Here is a 19,984-nt window from a genome sequence, read left to right on the forward strand (position 1 = left end):
TGGGCTCCAAGGAAGAGGAGGCCGAGTTACCTGAAATAAAGGGGGGTCATAGCAGCAGGAAGCCAGGAGTAGTGGAGGAATGGATCGGCTTCCCCGGGGATGGAGGTTGGTACAGTGTCAGACTACTCAGAATGGTATGGTCCAAACGGGAAAAAAAAAAAGCTATAACTGGAATGGTATGGTCCAAAGGAAGAAAAGAGCTATAATTGTGCAGAATGGTATGGTCCAAAGGGGGAAAAAAAAGCTAAGATTGTGTGGAATGGTTTGGGCCAGAGTGCAACTACTCTGAAATCCAGTGACAAAACCATGTATGGTCCAACATGAAACAAAGCAAGTACAAAATGGTATGAGCCAGTGTGAATCTACTCTGTGCCAAATGGTATGGTCCAACATTAAACCATTTCAGTGCAAATGGTATGTTCCAAAAGAAATTCAAAAAGTGCAGAGTGGTACACTCCAAAGGCAAACCATGTGAGTGAAGAACATTAGGGTCTACGTAAAACCGTGTGAGTGCACAATGGTATGGTCCAAAGGACTCCAATGACAGAGGTATAAGATGATGTCATAGTGTTACAATGTGGGGTGACTACGATTGTCTATGTCCTCACTGGATGCTGGGCCTGGAATAGTACAAAGCATTTAAGTGCAGAATGGTATGGTCCAAAAACAGAATATTAATGCAGACTGTTTGGTCTGCTGTGTTCACACCGCGTTTTTGCAGTACGAATAAATGATCCATTTTTAAATGGTTACTTTTAAGGTACACAAAAATGTGGTCAACCATGCTATTCTGTATGCAAAAAAAAAAACCTGCAGCCGCTTTGATCCATTTTTTTTATAATGGAAAAATGGATCCAAACACACAGCCCACAATTGCATCCGTTTTCTCTTTAAAATAAAACATACGTTAAACGGACTGCAAAACCGCAGTGTGAACCCGGCCTTACAATAAATGGTATGCTCCAAAATAAAACCATTTAGTGCAAAATGGTATGGTCTAAAATCAAAGCATTTAGTGCAGAATGGTATGCTCCAAAACAAAAGCTAGTGCAGAAAGTTAATGTCCACATTGAATGCATGGTCTGGTCCAGTGAGAGAATAGTGGGCGTGCAGAATGGCATAATGCATAGCAATACCTGGGGGGCTCAGTGTTCTGAGTGCAGAGTGGTATGGTCCAAAGGCAAACAATGTGAGCTGAGAATCGATAGGAAAGTCATTTGAGTGCAAAATGGTACAGTCCAAAAAAAATACCATATTTTCAGTGAAACGCAACCAAATATCATGTTACAATGTGGGGGTGCAGTGCGGAGACCCTATAGGGGATTGTCTGTGTCCTCACTGGATGCATGCGGGTACTGGGCAGTGAACATGCTCTCCATGGGATGGGCTGTGTTTGGAACAGTATAGTATAGTGTGTGTGTATGGTTTGGTCTAGTAGTATGCTACCTGTAGGCAGAATGGTATGGTCCAATGGGTCACAATAGCATGGGAGCATTGGTCAGGTGACCCCGGCTGGAGCGTTTTTTCTGAGGTATGATGGAATGGTACATAGCCCCGGGCAGGAGACGGAGCGAGCGGTCAGTGCTAAAGTCCATTAAAGCAGAGCCGTCACCTGCACAGATAAGAAGCAGCCATGTTGGTTACGCCAGTGTCCAGGACAAGGTAGCCTTCCGAGGGACCACTCCGGCCCGCTACACGGCTCGCCAATGGTGAGACAACAACTATTCTGTATAAACAACAAAAAAAAAACCCTAAAACGTATTGAGAAAAATAAATTACGAAAAAAGAAGGAATCTTGTTATCAATAAATAGGTGATTGCGGGGGTCTCCCCCCTCCGTGCTGGACGGACAGGAGGGCGCAACGTAAAGGAGATCCGGTAGTGCAGAGACGACTCCCCCCTCCCCACCGTTTCCCAACAAAGTATATGGCTCCTGCTCCGGGAACAGGTTCAGTGTCTGCGACAGTCTGCAGGGCAGAGAGGCGTCTCAGTCCGGAGAGTGCGGGGTGCCCCCTCAGTTTTGCTGCAATATCAAGTTTTCCAGTTCGTCCGCAGATCGCAACAGGAAGGCGGCCGACTCCCGGTATCCGGCGATCAGCTGCCGCACCGCCCCGATCTCGGTAGGGCTGAGCTGGGCACATGGCATTGCCCGGTTGGTGGTGTTGGGATGGGCGCTACTTGAAGCCAAACCTTTCATGCTAAGGTCAGTGGGACCTGGTGGGAGAAAGCAGCGGCCATTAACAATCCATCTATAAATTAAAGTTGCACACCGGCGCATGTTCTGGGCTTCTGCGTGAGACGGCACACTAATACATCACACTAAGAGCTCCCAGTTTGGTACAATGTCTCCCCCTCACTTACCATTGCTGTGGTTTCCAGTTTGCAGCGAGGTCGGTGCCGGCAGGTTGCTCCCAATAGAGCTGTAGCCGCGGTAGGCATAGTGGAGGCTGCCGTTCATGTAGACGGGATCCTGGTTGTAGGTGCCGGCTGGCAGTGAGTATGAGGACTGGGTGAGTCCAGAGGGTTTATCCAGTGAGGTGTTCTCTTCCTGCGCAAAACCAAAGAATAACCAGTGATCACATGACTCCGGACTGGGACTATACTGGTGACCAGTGATGGACTAAAAGTGAGGTAAAGGGCGTCTGTCCCCTGATAAAAGCCAAATAACCAGCCCATGGGGGTCCCAGCACCCACCAAATAACCAGCCCATGGGGGTCCCAGCACCCACCAAATAACCTGCCCATGGGGGTCCCAACACCCACCAAATAACCTGCCCATGGGGGTCCCAGCACCCACCAAATAACCTGCCCATGGGGGTCCCAACACCCACCAAAAACCCTGCCCATGGGGGTCCCAGCACCCACCAAAAACCCTGCCCATGGGGGTCCCAGCACCCACCAAAAACCCTGCCCATGGGAGTCCCAGCACCCACCAAATAGCCTGCCCATGGGGGTCCCAGCACCCACCAGATAACCTGCCCATGGGGGTCCCAGCACCCACCAAAAACCCTGCCCATGGGGGTCCCAGCACCCACCAAAAACCCTGCCCATGGGGGTCCCAGCAACCACCAAATAACCTGCCCATGGGGGTCCCAGCACCCACCAAATAACCTGCCCATGGGGGTCCCAGCACCCACCAAATAACCTGCCCATGGGGGTCCCAGCACCCACCAAATAGCCTGCCCATAGGGGTTCCAGCAGCCACCAAATACCCTGCCCATGGGGGTCCCAGCCCCACCAAATAGCCTGCCCATGGGGGTCCCAGCAACCACCAAATAACCTGCCCATGGGGGTCCCAGCACCCAACAAATAGCCTGTCCATGGGGGTCCCAGCACCCACCAAATAACCTGCCCATGGGGGTCCCAGCACCCACCAAATAGCCTGCCCATGGGGGTCCCAGCCCCCACCAAATAGCCTGCCAATGGGGGTCCCAGCACCCACCAAATAGCCTGCCCATGGGGGTACCAGCACCCACCAAATACCCTGCCCATGGGGGGCCCAGCACCCACCAAATACCCTGCCCATGGGGGTCCCAGCACCCACCAAATACCCTGCCCATGGGGGGCCCAGCACCCACCAAATACCCTGCCCATGGGGGTACCAGCACCCACCAAATACCCTGCCCATGGGGGGCCCAGCACCCACCAAATACCCTGCCCATGGGGGTACCAGCACCCACCAAATACCCTGCCCATGGGGGGCCCAGCACCCACCAAATAACCTGCCCATAGGGGTCCTAGCACCCACCAAATTATCTGCCAGCCATTAAGCCGTTCTCTCAGCCCATCACATGGACAGGAAACAAAATGATGTTCCTGTAGGTGGCGCTCTCACAGACTCGGGACAGTCTCATAGCGCCACATGTAGGCTGATACAACTAACCTGAGCAGTCTGGTAGATCTCCAGTCTCATCCTCTTGGCCGCATTCCGGGACTCGCTCTCACAGGCGGCAGCCAAGATATTTTCTGCCATAGCTGAGGTCAGGTGCGGAGGAGTCGGCCGAGCCTGGAATAAAGACAATGGGAGACACGTATTATATACAGTGATTATATGTACAGTATATCCTATATACATCTCTATGTACAGTATATCCTATATACATCCCCTCTATGTACAGTATATCCTATATACATCCTCTATGTACAGTATATCCTATATACATCTCCTCTATGTACAGTATATCCTATATACATCCCCTCTATGTACAGTATATCCTATATACATCTCTATATACAGTATATCCTATATACATCTCCTCTATGTACAGTATATCCTATATACATCTCCTCTATGTACAGTATATCCTATATACATCCTCTATGTACAGTATATCCTATATACATCCCCTCTATGTACAGTATATCCTATATACATCTCCTCTATGTACAGTATATCCTATATACATCCCCTCTATGTACAGTATATCCTATATACACCTCCTCTATGTACAGTATATCCTATATACATCTCCTCTATGTACAGTATATCCTATATACACATCCTCTATGTACAGTATATCCTATATACACCCCCTCTATGTACAGTATATCCTATATACATCCTCTATGTGCAGTATATCCTATATACATCTCCTATGTACAGTATATCCTATATACACCTCTATGTACAGTATATCCTATATACACCTCCTCTATGTACAGTATATCCTATATACATCCCCTCTATGTACAGTATATCCTATATACACATCCTATATGTACAGTATATCCTATATACATCTCCTCTATGTACAGTATATCCTATATACATCTCCTCTATGTACAGTATATCCTATATACATCTCCTCTATGTACAGTATATCCTATATACATCCCCTCTATGTACAGTATATCCTATATACATCCTCTATGTACAGTATATGCTATATACATCCTCTATGTACAGTATATCCTATATACATCTCCTCTATGTACAGTATATCCTATATACATCTCTATGTACAGTATATCCTATATACACCTCCTCTATGTACAGTATATCCTATATACATCCTCTATGTACAGTATATCCTATATACATCCCCTCTATGTACAGTATATCCTATATACAGCCCCTCTATGTACAGTATATCCTATATACATCCCCTCTATGTACAGGATATCCTATATACACATCCTATATGTACAGTATATCCTATATACATCCTCTATGTACAGTATATCCTATATACATCCTCTATGTACAGTATATCCTATATACATCCTCTATGTACAGTATATCCTATATACATCTCCTCTATGTACAGTATATCCTATATACAACCCCTCTATTTACAGTATATCCTATATACATCTATTCTATGTACAGTATATCCTATATACATCCCCTCTATGTACAGTATATCCTATATACATCCCCTCTATGTACAGTATATCCTATATACATCCTCTATGTACAGTATATCCTATATACATCCTCTATGTACAGTATATGCTATATACATCCTCTATGTACAGTATATGCTATATACACCTCCTCTATGTACAGTATATCCTATATACATCCCCTCTATGTACAGTATATCCTATATACACCTCCTATATGTACAGTATATCCTATATACATCCCCTCTATGTACAGTATATTCTATATACATCTCCTCTATGTACAGTATATCCTATATACATCTCCTCTATGTACAGTATATCCTATATACATCCCCTCTATGTACAGTATATTCTATATACATCCCCTCTATGTACAGTATATTCTATATACATCCCCTCTATGTACAGTATATCCTATATACACCCCCTCCATGTACAGTATATCCTATATACACCCCCTCCATGTACAGTATATCCTATATACACCTCTCCTATGTACAGTATATCCTATATACACCTCCTCTATGTACAGTATATCCTATATACATCCCCTCTATGTACAGTATATCCTATATACATCTCTATGTACAGTATATCCTATATACATCTCTATGTACAGTATATCCTATATACATCTCCTCTATGTACAGTAAATCCTATATACACCTCCTCTATGTACAGTATATCCTATATACACCTCCTCTATGTACAGTATATCCTATATACATCTCCCCTATGTACAGTATATCCTATATACATCTCCTCTATCTACAGTATATCCTATATACATCTCCTCTATGTACAGTATATCCTATATACATCTCTATGTACAGTATATCCTATATACATCTCCTCTATGTACAGTATATTCTATATACATCCCCTCTATGTACAGTATATCCTATATACATCTCTATGTACAGTATATCCTATATACATCTCCTCTATGTACAGTATATCCTATATACATCTCCTCTATGTACAGTATATCCTATATACATCTCCTCTATGTACAGTATATCCTATATACATCCCCTCTATGTACAGTATATCCTATATACATCCCCTCTATGTACAGTATATCCTATATACATCCTCTATGTACAGTATATCCTATATACATCCCCTCTATATACAGTATATCCTATAAACATCCTCTATGTACAGTATATCCTATATACATCCTCTATGTACAGTATATCCTATATACATCCTCTATGTACAGTATATCCTATATACATCCTCTATGTACAGTATATCCTATATACATCCTCTATGTACAGTATATCCTATATACACCTCCTCTATGTACAGTATATCCTATATACATCCTCTATGTACAGTATATCCTATATACATCTCCTCTATGTACAGTATATCCTATATACACCCCCTCTATGTACAGTATATCCTATATACATCCCCTCTATGTACAGTATATCCTATATACATCCCCTCTATGTACAGTATATCCTATATACACCTCCCCTATGTACAGTATATCCTATATACATCCCCTCTATGTACAGTATATCCTATATACATCTCCTCTATGTACAGTATATCCTATATACACCTCCTCTATGTACAGTATATCCTATATACACCTCCTCTATGTACAGTATATTCTATATACATCTCTATGTACAGTATATCCTATATACATCCTCTATGTACAGTATATCCTATATACATCTCCTCTATGTACAGTATATCCTATATACATCTCCTCTATGTACAGTATATCCTATATACATCCTCTATGTACAGTATATCCTATATACATCCCCTCTATGTACAGTATATCCTATATACATCCCCTCTATGTACAGTATATCCTATATACACATCCTCTATGTACAGTATATCCTATATACATCCTCTATGTACAGTATATCCTATATACATCCCCTCTATGTACAGTATATCCTATATACATCTCCTCTATGTACAGTATATCCTATATACATCTCCTCTATGTACAGTATATCCTATATACATCCTCTATGTACAGTATATCCTATATACATCCTCTATGTACAGTATATCCTATATACACATCCTCTATGTACAGTATATCCTATATACATCCTCTATGTACAGTATATCCTATATACATCCCCTCTATGTACAGTATATCCTATATACATCCTCTATGTACAGTATATTCTATATACATCTCCTCTATGTACAGTATATTCTATATACATCTTCTCTATGTACAGTATATCCTATATACATCCCCTCTATGTACAGTATATCCTATATACATCCCCTCTATGTACAGTATATCCTATATACATCCGCTCTATGTACAGTATATCCTATATACACCTCCTCTATGTACAGTGTATCCTATATATACATCCTCTATGTACAGTATATCCTATATACATCCGCTCTATGTACAGTATATCCTATATACATCTCTATGTACAGTATATCCTATATACACATCCTCTATGTACAGTATATCCTATATACATCCCCTATGTACAGTATATCCTATATACATCCTCTATGTACAGTATATCCTATATACATCTCCTCTATGTACAGTATATCCTATATACATCTCCTCTATGTACAGTATATCCTATATACACCTCCTCTATGTACAGTATATCCTATATACATCCTCTATGTACAGTATATCCTATATACACCTCCTCTATGTACAGTATATCCTATATACATCTCCTCTATGTACAGTATATTCTATATACACCTCCTCTATGTACAGTATATCCTATATACATCCTCAATGTACAGTATATCCTATATACACATCCTCTATGTACAGTATATCCTATATACATCTCCTCTATGTACAGTATATCCTATATACACATCCCCATGTACAGTATATCCTATATACACATCCTCTATGTACAGTATATCCTATATACACATCCTCTATGTACAGTATATCCTATATACATCCCCTCTATGTACAGTATATCCTATATACATCCCCTCTATGTACAGTATATCCTATATACACATCCTCTATGTACAGTATATCCTATATACATCTCCTCTATGTACAGTATATCCTATATACATCTCCTCTATGTACAGTATATCCTATATACATCCCCTCTATGTACAGTATATCCTATATACACATCCTCTATGTACAGTATATCCTATATACATCCCCTCTATGTACAATATATCCTATATACATCTCCCCTATGTACAGTATATCCTATATACATCCTCTATGTACAGTATATCCTATATACATCCCCTCTATGTACAGTATATTCTATATACACCTCCTCTATGTACAGTATATCCTATATACATCCTCTATGTACAGTATATCCTATATACACCTCCTCTATGTACAGTATATCCTATATACATCCTCTATGTACAGTATATCCTATATATATCTCTATGTACAGTATATCCTATATACACATCCTCTATGTACAGTATATCCTATATACACATCCTCTATGTACAGTATATCCTATATACATCCCCTCTATGTACAGTATATCCTATATACATCTCTATGTACAGTATATCCTATATACATCTCCTCTATGTACAGTATATCCTATATACACATCCTCTATGTATAGTATATCCTATATACATCCCCTCTATGTACAGTATATCCTATATACATCCTCTATGTACAGTATATCCTATATACATCCTCTATGTACAGTATATCCTATATACATCCTCTATGTACAGTATATCCTATATACATCTCCTCTATGTACAGTATATCCTATATACACCTCCTCTTTGTACAGTATATCCTATATACACCCCCTCTATGTACAGTATATCCTATATACATCCCCTCTATGTACAGTATATCCTATATACACATCCTCTATGTATAGTATATCCTATATACATCCCCTCTATGTACAGTATATCCTATATACATCCTCTATGTACAGTATATCCTATATACATCCTCTATGTACAGTATATCCTATATACATACCCTATATACAGTATATCCTATATACATCCTCTATGTACAGTATATGCTATATAAATTCCCCTATATACAGTATATCCTATATACACCTCCTCTATGTACAGTATATCCTATATACATCTCCTCTATGTACAGTATATCCTATATACATCCCCTCTATGTACAGTATATCCTATATACACCTCCTCTATGTACAGTATATCCTATATACACCTCCTCTATGTACAGTATATCCTATATACATCTCCTCTATGTACAGTATATCCTATATACATCTCCTCTATGTACAGTATATCCTATATACATCCCCTCTATGTACAGTATATCCTATATACATCCCCTATATACAGTATATCCTATATACACATCCTCTATGTACAGTATATCCTATATACATCCCCTCTATGTACAGTATATCCTATATACATCTCTATGTACAGTATATCCTATATACATCTCCTCTATGTACAGTATATCCTATATACACATCCTCTATGTATAGTATATCCTATATACATCCCCTCTATGTACAGTATATCCTATATACATCCTCTATGTACAGTATATCCTATATACATCCTCTATGTACAGTATATCCTATATACATCCTCTATGTACAGTATATCCTATATACATCCCCTATATACAGTATATCCTATATACATCCTCTATGTACAGTATATGCTATATAAATTCCCCTATATACAGTATATCCTATATACACCTCCTCTATGTACAGTATATCCTATATACATCTCCTCTATGTACAGTATATCCTATATACATCCCCTCTATGTACAGTATATCCTATATACATCTCCTCTATGTACAGTATATCCTATATAAATTCCCCTATGTACAGTATATCCTATATACACCTCCTCTATGTACAGTATATCCTATATACATCTCCTCTATGTACAGTATATCCTATATACATCTCCTCTATGTACAGTATATCCTATATACATCCCCTCTATGTACAGTATATCCTATATACATCCCCTCTATGTACAGTATATCCTATATACATCTCCTCTATGTACAGTATATCCTATATACATCCCCTCTATGTACAGTATATCCTATATACATCCCCTCTATGTACAGTATATCCTATATACATCCCCTATATACAGTATATCCTATATACACCTCCTCTATGTACAGTATATCCTGTATACATCTCCTCTATGTACAGTATATCCTATATACACCTCCTCTATGTACAGTATATCCTATATACATCCCCTCTATGTACAGTATATCCTATATACATCTCCTATATGTACAGTATATCCTATATACATCTCCTCTATGTGCAGTATATCCTATATACATCCCCTCTATGTACAGTATATCCTATATACATCCCCTCCATGTACAGTATATCCTATACACATCCCCTCTATGTGCAGTATATCCTATATACATCCCCTCTATGTACAGTATATCCTATATACATCTCCTCTATGTACAGTATATCCTATATACATCCCCTCTATGTACAGTATATCCTATATACATCCCCTCTATGTGCAGTATATCCTATATACATCTCCTCTATGTACAGTATATCCTATATACATCTCCTCTATGTACAGTATATCCTATATACACATCCTATGTACAATATATCCTATATACACCTCCTCTATGTACAGTATATCCTATATACATCCTCTATGTACAGTATATCCTATATACATCTCCTCTATGTACAGTATATCCTATATACATCTCCTCTATCTACAGTATATCCTATATACATCTCCTCTATGTACAGTATATCCTATATACATCTCTATGTACAGTATATCCTATATACATCCTCTATGTACAGTATATCCTATATACATCCTCTCTATGTACAGTATATCCTATATACATCTCCTCTATGTACAGTATATACTATATACACCTCCCCTATGTACAGTATATCCTATATACATCTCTATGTACAGTATAGCCTATATACATCCCCTCTATGTACAGTATATACTATATACACCTCCCCTATGTACAGTATATCCTATATACATCTCCTCTATGTGCAGTATATCCTATATACACATCCTCTATGTACAGTATATCCTATATACATCCTCTATGTACAGTATATTCTATATACATCCCCTCTATGTACAGTATATCCTATATACACATCCTATATGTACAGTATATCCTATATACACCTCCTCTATGTACAGTATATCCTATATACATCCCCTCTAAGTACAGTATATCCTATATACATCTCCTCTATGTACAGTATATCCTATATACACATCCTCTATGTACAGTATATCCTATATACAGCTCCTCTATGTACAGTATATCCTATATACATATTCTCTATATACAGTATATCCTATATACACCTCCTCTATGTACAGTATATCCTATATACATCTCCTCTATGTACAGTATATCCTATATACACATCCTCTATGTACAGTATATCCTATATACAGCTCCTCTATGTACAGTATATCCTATATACATATTCTCTATATACAGTATATCCTATATACATCTCCTCTATGTACAGTATATCCTATATACATCCTCTATGTACAGTATATCCTATATACATCTCCTCTATGTACAGTATATCCTATATACACCTCCTCTATGTACAGTATATCCTATATACACCCCCTCTATGTACAGTATATCCTATATACATCTCCTCTATGTACAGTATATCCTATATACACATCCTCTATGTACAGTATATCCTATATACACCCCCTCTATGTACAGTATATCCTATATACACATCCTCTATGTACAGTATATCCTATATACATCTCCTCTATGTACAGTATATCCTATATACACCTCCTCTATGTACAGTATATCCTATATACAACCCCTCTATGTACAGTATATCCTATATACATCTCCTCTATGTACAGTATATCCTATATACACCCCCTCCATGTACAGTATATCCTATATACACCTCTCCTATGTACAGTATATCCTATATACATCTCCTCTATGTACAGTATATCCTATATACATCTCCTCTATGTACAGTATATCCTATATACATCTCCTCTATGTACAGTATATCCTATATACATCCCCTATATACAGTATATCCTATATACACCTCCTCTATGTACAGTATATCCTGTATACATCTCCTCTATGTACAGTATATCCTATATACATCTCCTCTATGTACAGTATATCCTATATACATCCTCTATGTACAGTATATCCTATATACATCCCCTCTATGTACAGTATATCCTATATACATCCCCTCTATGTACAGTATATCCTATATACATCCCCTCTATGTACAGTATATCCTATATACATCCTCTATGTACAGTATATCCTATATACACCCCCTCTATGTACAGTATATCCTATATACACCTCCTCTATGTACAGTATATCCTATATACACCTCTATGTACAGTATATCCTATATACATCTCCTCTATGTACAGTATATCCTATATACATCTCCTCTATGTACAGTATATCCTATATACATCTCCTCTATGTACAGTATATCCTATATACATCTCCTCTATGTACAGTATATCCTATATACATCCCCTCTATGTACAGTATATTCTATATACACCTCCTCTATGTACAGTATATCCTATATACATCCTCTATGTACAGTATATCCTATATACATCCCCTCTATGTACAGTATATCCTATATACACATCCTATATGTACAGTATATCCTATATACAGCTCCTCTATGTACAGTATATCCTATATACATCTCCTCTATGTACAGTATATCCTATATACAGCTCCTCTATGTACAGTATATCCTATATACATCCCCTCTAAGTACAGTATATCCTATATACATCTCCTCTATGTACAGTATATCCTATATACACATCCTCTATGTACAGTATATCCTATATACAGCTCCTCTATGTACAGTATATCCTATATACATCTCCTCTATGTACAGTATATCCTATATACACCTCCTCTATGTACAGTATATCCTATATACACCCCCTCTATGTACAGTATATCCTATATACATCTCCTCTATGTACAGTATATCCTATATACACCCCCTCCATGTACAGTATATCCTATATACACCTCTCCTATGTACAGTATATCCTATATACATCTCCTCTATGTACAGTATATCCTATATACATCTCCTCTATGTACAGTATATCCTATATACATCTCCTCTATGTACAGTATATCCTATATACACCTCCTCTATGTACAGTATATCCTATATACACCTCTATGTACAGTATATCCTATATACATCTCCTCTATGTACAGTATATCCTATATACATCTCCTCTATGTACAGTATATCCTATATACATCTCCTCTATGTACAGTATATCCTATATACATCCCCTCTATGTACAGTATATTCTATATACACCTCCTCTATGTACAGTATATCCTATATACATCCTCTATGTACAGTATATCCTATATACACCTCCTCTATGTACAGTATATCCTATATACATCCCCTCTATGTACAGTATATCCTATATACACCTCCTCTATGTACAGTATATCCTATATACACCTCCTCTTTGTACAGTATATCCTATATACACATCCTCTATGTACAGTATATCCTATATACATCCCCTCTATGTACAGTATATCCTATATACATCTCCTCTATGTACAGTATATCCTATATACATCCTCTATGTACAGTATATTCTATATACATCTCTATGTACAGTACATCCTATATACATCCCCTCTATGTACAGTATATCCTATATACATATCGGTGCTGTCAGTTTTCCTTTTTCGTTATCCGCCGCATATAACCCTGGTCACACAGTAAGATGTGCAGCCGACAAGGATAAATTTTGATGTCTGATCTGAAGACCTGATCAGCTGAGAATCAGGTGTTTGGTCCGTTCTTGGCTGATCGCTGTCACTTTTAGGGTACAAACACACACCGTATACGCAGCAAATACGCAGCAGATTTGATGCTGTGTTCAGTTATTTAGATCTAATCTTCTGCGTATTTGCTGCGTATACGGTGTGTGTGTTTATACCCTTACACTCACTGATTATCGGCCACAGGAGCGTTTCTAGTAACACCCCATGCTGATAATCGTGATGTAACACGGACTGCTCAGATGTGTCCGTTCTGTGAGGGTTTCTGGATGAATAGAAGCGAAGATAGTGATCCTGGAGAGGCCTGTAACACGTCCATACTATAGCACATGCAGACACGCTGGAAACTCACATAGACCCTGCCAGTATCCGCCGCACTTCTCACCATCTCCATGCCGTTCTTCTTCATGCGCCGGCAGGATTTCAGGTAGGTGCGGATGCGCTTCCTGGCACGCTCTTGGAATTCTGGGAACTGACGGCTGCAGGATTCAATGATGGCCTGAATCTTCTCCTTGGGCTGTTTGGAGATGGGAACCATGCGATCGAGATTTTCATCCACAAAGAGGCGGACGAACATCTGAAATGGTAAGGAACGTTGTCAGAATGGCAGCGTCCTCCGATCCGGAATGCTCGGCCTTTGATTCTCAGAAGTCGGATGCAGACCTACCTAGCCTGCATCCACCAGGACTCCCTATGGTGGCAACCAACGTCTGGAACAGCAAGGAATCAAAGGCTGAGCGTTTTGGTTCGGAGAATGTTTCCGAGCCTGAATATTGTGACAAGTTCAGTCAGCACCAGTAAGGAGGGGTCCCGGGCGTTAGGATGTAACCCCATTCCCCTCCCCTGGTCCCAGGACTCACATTAAAAGCTTTCAGACGCTCCGGGTCCAGCCCTTCCGTGTCTGTGATGCGATCGTTGTCTTCGTGGTCGTCTTCGTCATCGTCATCCACCGCTGCTGTCCGGCTCACTGACAGGTCCTCAGCCCCGCCACTGACTTCTGTCACTTCTGTCTTAATGGAGTCGTAACTTCCTGAGCTGTACGGAGGGGACTGGAAACAATCAGAAATGTTACTTTAATGTATTCATCCCCATCATGTGTATCACAGGTCCCGTCACCCAGCTTTCCCAGGATCCTTAAAAGGGGTACTCCGGCAATTTTTTTTGTCATAAACGTAACCAGATTTGTAAATGACTTCTATTTAAAAATCATCAGTCTTCCAGTACTTATCAGCTGCTGTATGTCCTGCAGGAAGTGGTGTATTCTCTCCAGTCTGACACAGCGCTCTCTGCTGCCACCTCTGTCCATGTCAGGAACTGTACAGAGCAGGAGAGGTTTTCTATGGGGATTTGCTGCTGCTCTGGACAGTTCCTGACATGGACAGAAGTGGCAGCAGAGAGCACTGTGTCAGACTGGAGAGAATACACCACTTCCTGCAGGGCATACAGCAGCTGATTAGTACTGGAAGACTGGAGATTTTTAAATAGAAGTAAACTACAAATCTGTATAACTTTCTGGCACCAGTTCATTTGAAAAGAAAAATATTTTTTGCTGGAGTGCCCCTTTAAGGGAATGATTGCTGTAGGTAAAAAGAAACAGGCTGTAAAGAAGTCGTGACCTATCACTTTTTACAGCTAAGGGTTTGTTACAGTTGCATCCAGCTTTTTCAATCCTCCGGACACTGATCAGACTGTCTAGATGGAATATATTGTAACAAAACAACAGCTGTAAGAAGGATTTTTCTACAAGTGGATTTGATGGGTTTTTCGGCAGGATAGATGATGTCCCCCTTAATGGCAATGGTCCAACCATTGGGACCCCCAGCCATCGCAAGAATAGGGGTCTCTTTTCCCACAGGTTGGAGTAACAGGAAGACAAGTGAGCAGATATGATGCCCGTACAGATGGAATGAGGGGCAGCTCATCGCTACTATCAACCAGCTGGAGGTCGGACCACCCCAATCCTGTAGCTGGCTGATAGTTGTGCCCCCACTCACTGACAGCACGGACAAGGACGGACCCCCTCACCTCAGAGGTGGCTTTCAGGGTGTATTTTCCATGGTTACGTATGGCCTCGGTGGTACAAGCATCAGGAGGGTATTGTGGGACCCCCAGCGTGGGTCGGATCTTGTCGCTGAGGTTGATGGGCTGCTCTTCGGACGGGGCGCTAAGTTCCTGTGCGGAGCCGGTGCTGTTTCCGTTCATGTCCGGGAGGGAGCGGCTTAGGGTGGTGCTGGCGGGCGCGGCGGATGGAGTCAGCGCAGGAAACACGTTCCCATTACAGCTCTCAGAGGATGAGTCGTCTGGAAGAGAGAAAAGCGTCAGCTCTGCGTCCGGGTCTTATACTCATCATGTATCCTCTAGCCAGGGGGGCGCACAGCATTCTCCTGCGGGCTGGGCGCTATGATGTCAGAGGACCCAAGTGATGTCCCTGGTCGGTATATAGTTATCCCCCAGTGATACCCCAGGTAGGTATATAGTTATCCCCAGTGATACCCCTGGTAGGTATATAGTTATCCCCAGTGATGTCCCAGGTAGGTATATAGTTATCCCCCAGTGATGTCCCAGGTAGGTATATAGTTATCCCCAGTGATACCCCAGGTAGGTATATAGTTATCCCCAGTGGTACAACTGGTAGGTATATATTTATCCCCCAGTGATGTCCCTGGTAGGTATATAGTTATCCCCAGTGATGTCCCTGGTAGGTATATAGTTATCCCCAGTGATGTCCCTGGTCGGTATATAGTTATCCCCAGTGATACCCCTGGTAGGTATATAGTTATCCCCAGTGATGTCCCTGGTAGGTATATAGTTATCAACCAGTGATACCCCTGGTAGGTATATAGTTATCCCCAGTGATACCCCTGGTAGGTATATAGTTATCCCCAGTGATGTCCCTGGTAGGTATATAGTTATCCCCCAGTGATACCCCTGGTAGGTATATAGTTATCCCCAGTGATACCCCAGGTAGGTATATAGTTATCCCCAGTGATGTCCCTGGTAGGTATATAGTTATCCCCAGTGATGTCCCTGGTAGGTATATAGTTATCCCCCAGTGATACCCCAGGTAGGTATATAGTTATCCCCAGTGATACCCCTGGTAGGTATATAGTTATCCCCAGTGATACCCCTGCGAGGTATATAGTTATCCCCAGTGATGTCCCTGGTCGGTATATAGTTATCCCCCAGTGATACCCCAGGTAGGTATATAGTTTTCCCCCAGTGATACCCCAGGTAGGTATATAGTTTTCCCCCAGTGATACCCCAGGTAGGTATATAGTTATCCCCAGTGATACCCCTGGTAGGTATATAGTTATCCCCAGTGATACCTCTGGTAGGTATATAGTTATCCCCCAGTGATGTCCCTGGTAGGTATATAGTTATCCCCCAGTGATACCCCTGGTCGGTATATAGTTATCCCCAGTGATGTCCCTGGTAGGTATATAGTTATCCCCAGTGATGTCCCTGGTAGGTATATAGTTATCCCCAGTGATGTCCCATGTAGGTATATAGTTATCCCCCAGTGATGTCCCTGGTAGGTATATAGTTATCCTCCAGTGATACCCCTGGTAGGTATATAGTTATCCCCAGTGATACAACTGGTAGGTATATAGTTATCCCCAGTGATGTCCCTGGTAGGTATATAGTTATCTCCCGGTGATAGCCCTGGTAGGTATATAGTTATCCCCAGTGATACCCCTGGTAGGTATATAGTTATCCCCAGTGATACCCCTGGAAGGTATATAGTTATCCCCAGTGATACCCCTGGTAGGTATATAGTTATCCCCAGTGATACCCTGGTAGGTATATAGTTATCCCCAGTGATACCCCTGGTAGGTATATAGTTATCCCCAGTGATGTCCCTGGTAGGTATATAGTTATCCCCAGTGATACCCCTGGTAGGTATATAGTTATCCCCAGTAATGTCCCTGGTAGGTATATAGTTATCCCCAGTGATACCCCTGGTAGGTATATAGTTATCCCCAGTGATACCCCGGTAGGTATATAGTTATCCCCCAGTGATACCCCTGGTAGGTATATAGTTATCCCCAGTGATGACCCTGGTAGGTATATAGTTATCCCCAGTGATACCCCTGGTAGGTATATAGTTATCCCCAGTGATGTCCCTGGTAGGTATATAGTTATCCCCAGTGATGTCCCTGGTAGGTATATAGTTATCCCCAGTGATACCCCTGGTAGGTATATAGTTATCCCCCAGTGATACCCCAGGTAGGTATATAGTTATCCCCAGTGATACAACTGGTAGGTATATAGTTATCCCCAGTGATACCCCTGGTAGGTATATAGTTATCCCCCAGTGATACCCCTGGTAGGTATAAAGTTATCCCCCAGTAATGTCCCTGGTCGGTATATAGTTATCCCCAGTGATGTCCCTGGTAGGTATATAGTTATCCCCCAGTGATGTCCCTGGTAGGTATATAGTTATCCCCAGTGATACCCCAGGTGATACCTACCAGGGAGATCACTGATAAATAACTATATACCTACCTGGGGTATCACTGGGGGTAACTATATACCTACCAGGGGTATCACTGGGGGATAACTATATACCTACCAGGGGTATCACTGGGGGATAACTATATACCTACCAGGGACATCACTGGGGATAACTATATACCTACCTGGGAAATCACTGGGGATAACTATATACCTACCAGGGACATCACTGCGGATAACTATATACCTACCAGGGGTATCACTGGGGATAACTATATACCTACCGGGGTATCACTGGGGATAACTATATACCTACCAGGGGTATCACTGGGGGATAACTATATACCTACCTGGGGTATCACTGGGGATAACTATATACCTACCAGGGACATCACTGGGGATAACTATATACCTACCAGGGACATCACTGGGGGATAACTATATACCTACCTGGGGTATCACTGGGGGATAACTATATACCTACCAGGGACATCACTGGGGATAACTATATACCTACCTGGGAAATCACTGGGGATAACTATATACCTACCAGGGACATCACTGCGGATAACTATATACCTACCAGGGGTATCACTGGGGATAACTATATACCTACCGGGGTATCACTGGGGATAACTATATACCTACCAGGGGTATCACTGGGGGATAACTATATACCTACCTGGGGTATCACTGGGGATAACTATATACCTACCAGGGACATCACTGGGGATAACTATATACCTACCAGGGACATCACTGGGGGATAACTATATACCTACCTGGGGTATCACTGGGGGATAACTATATACCTACCTGGGGTATCACTGGGGATAACTATATACCTACCAGGGACATCACTGGGGATAACTATATACCTACCAGGGACATCACTGGGGATAACTATATACCTACCAGGGGTATCACTGGGGATAACTATATACCTACCAGGGACATCACTGGGGATAACTATATACCTACCAGTTGTATCACTGGGGATAACTATATACCTACCAGGGTCATCACTGGGGATAACTATATACCTACCAGGGGTATCACTGGGGATAACTATATACCTACCAGGGACATTACTGGGGATAACTATATACCTACCAGGGGTATCACTGGGGATAACTATATACCTATCTGGGGTATCACTGGGGGATAACTATATACCTACCAGGGACATCACTGGGGGATAACTATATACCTACCAGGGACATCACTGGGGATAACTATATACCTACCAGTTGTATCACTGGGGATAACTATATACCTACCTGGGGCATCACTGGGGATAACTATATACCTAC

General features: G+C 41.2%; 1 protein-coding gene across 6 annotated transcripts in view; it reads right to left on the bottom strand.

The window, feature by feature from the left end:
- Positions 1-828: 828 nt before the first annotated feature.
- The window catches only part of NOL4L (nucleolar protein 4 like), a 52,712-nt gene continuing 33,556 nt past the window's right edge, over positions 829-19,984 (bottom strand). For 5 of the 6 annotated variants that reach the window (XM_069954057.1, XM_069954053.1, XM_069954055.1 and 2 more), the window contains 6 exons: positions 16,242-16,516; positions 15,077-15,265; positions 14,569-14,793; positions 3,882-4,004; positions 2,361-2,547; positions 829-2,213 (listed from right to left, as the gene is read on the bottom strand). In XM_069954057.1, the coding sequence (XP_069810158.1) occupies positions 2,014-2,213; positions 2,361-2,547; positions 3,882-4,004; positions 14,569-14,793; positions 15,077-15,265; positions 16,242-16,516 (1,199 nt within the window). In that variant the 3' untranslated portion in view covers positions 829-2,013. The remainder of the gene's footprint in view (positions 2,214-2,360; positions 2,548-3,881; positions 4,005-14,568; positions 14,794-15,076; positions 15,266-16,241; positions 16,517-19,984) is intronic. The other variant, XM_069954054.1, reaches the window with a different exon arrangement.

This window comes from Dendropsophus ebraccatus, chromosome 14 (genome assembly GCF_027789765.1).
Source record: "Dendropsophus ebraccatus isolate aDenEbr1 chromosome 14, aDenEbr1.pat, whole genome shotgun sequence".
NCBI classification, from domain to species: Eukaryota; Metazoa; Chordata; class Amphibia; order Anura; family Hylidae; genus Dendropsophus; species Dendropsophus ebraccatus.